At 32.2% G+C, this 1,508-nt stretch overlaps 1 protein-coding gene across 1 annotated transcript in view; it reads right to left on the bottom strand.

The window, feature by feature from the left end:
- LOC107489413 (putative SNAP25 homologous protein SNAP30) overlaps positions 1–968 on the bottom strand; it is a 4,673-nt gene extending 3,705 nt beyond the window's left edge. The window contains exon 1 of the mRNA XM_016110159.3: positions 501–968. Coding sequence (XP_015965645.1) covers positions 501–968 — 468 coding nt within the window. The remainder of the gene's footprint in view (positions 1–500) is intronic.
- Between the last annotated feature and the right edge of the window lie 540 nt (positions 969–1,508).

Here is a 1,508-nt window from a genome sequence, read left to right as displayed (position 1 = left end):
ATTCTAACAAAGATATCATAAAGAAGTAGCAATTTGATATTGTCCATTAGACCATTAATTACTAAGGTTATTTAGGTTTGAATATTGTCTTTGAAACAAAAATACAAAGACAACAGATACAAATTAAAAATTTGTTTAGTTATAGAAATAGGCATAAAGGCATAAAATCTATATATCTGCCATGTACAGGAATTTGTTTCTTGTATTTTATAATATACTTTCCAAAGTGAAAATAAAAAAGGTGAATACTTATATGATGACATTTTTACATGAAGATAGTATTGTAAACCATTAGATGAATTGATAAAATTGACTAAATATTTTTTATTAATCATTTAAAGGTTCACAATGTCATCTTTATATAAAGATGTCATCATGTAAGTATTTCCCAACAAAAAATGTGTCTTCGTCTTGTAGTTTTATTTGAAAGAGACATAATAATCCAAATGCAACCCAAAGTTATTGAATCTTGAAGAAGTTAAAAAGGACGAAAAACATACCCGACTCAAGTCCCTTTCAGTTTCAACAACCATATTGTGAGTTCTCGTTATTTGCTCACCCTGTTGGTGCAACATATCAAGGGTCCTTGTGGCATCACCCTTTATGTCCTCAGCAATCTTCACCAAATTGTTAACACTTTGTGTGGTCTCTTCAGCTTTGTACACTGCATAGCCCTCCAATTCCTGAACACTTTGATTCTCTAGACCTCCGGAATCGCGAAAATCATTTTTATACTTGTTTTTCGCAGCAGCCGAGGTGCGCGACGATGCCGTCGTGGTAGGCTTTCGCCCCCAATAATCGTCGTCGTCATCCTCATCGTCAAAATAGCTTCCTTTGGATTTTGGTGCAATGACAGGTTCTGAAGAAGTTCTTCTGTCTGTAGTAAGGTTTGTCTTCTTTTCCGGTTCAGGATCTGAACCAGAAGGAGCAGGATTTGGGGCTGGCGCTGCTTTTCTAAATCCAAACATATTTATGTTCCGACTTGTTTATAATTACAGATTATGAAAAAACCTAGTGGAAATAATAATAATAAAATGATTCAATAACCAAAATCTTGCACTAGGTTTTCTAAAGTAAAATTATAATACTTCTTATCATCATGCTTTAAATACATAACAAACTAAAAGTAATGGCATAATAACACCAAAATGGATGCAGTCGAGATTGTCCATGCAAATGTATTTCATAACTTTTAAAATTTGGCTGCTGAAGGAAAAAAAAAAGATCAGAACAACTTCCATTAAAATTATGTTAATCTTATAAAACAAATTGCTCATGTTATATCTTAATCCATAAAGAAAACAGAGCGCACAATAAATTCAAAGAAGGATTTAAAATAATGGCATATAAGAACAATAGGTCAAGATCATCAATTGCCATGCAACTTTTAGAAAAAATCCCCATATTTATCTTTGAAATATTTCAAAAATGTAAGGAAATGCAAATGGAGAAACCCATGCATGATCCATTAAAAGATATAGTACACAACAACAATATCCAGAATTCGA

This window comes from Arachis duranensis, chromosome 5 (genome assembly GCF_000817695.3).
Source record: "Arachis duranensis cultivar V14167 chromosome 5, aradu.V14167.gnm2.J7QH, whole genome shotgun sequence".
Taxonomy (NCBI): domain Eukaryota; kingdom Viridiplantae; phylum Streptophyta; class Magnoliopsida; order Fabales; family Fabaceae; genus Arachis; species Arachis duranensis.
This window is presented reverse-complemented; position numbering and strand designations above follow the sequence as displayed.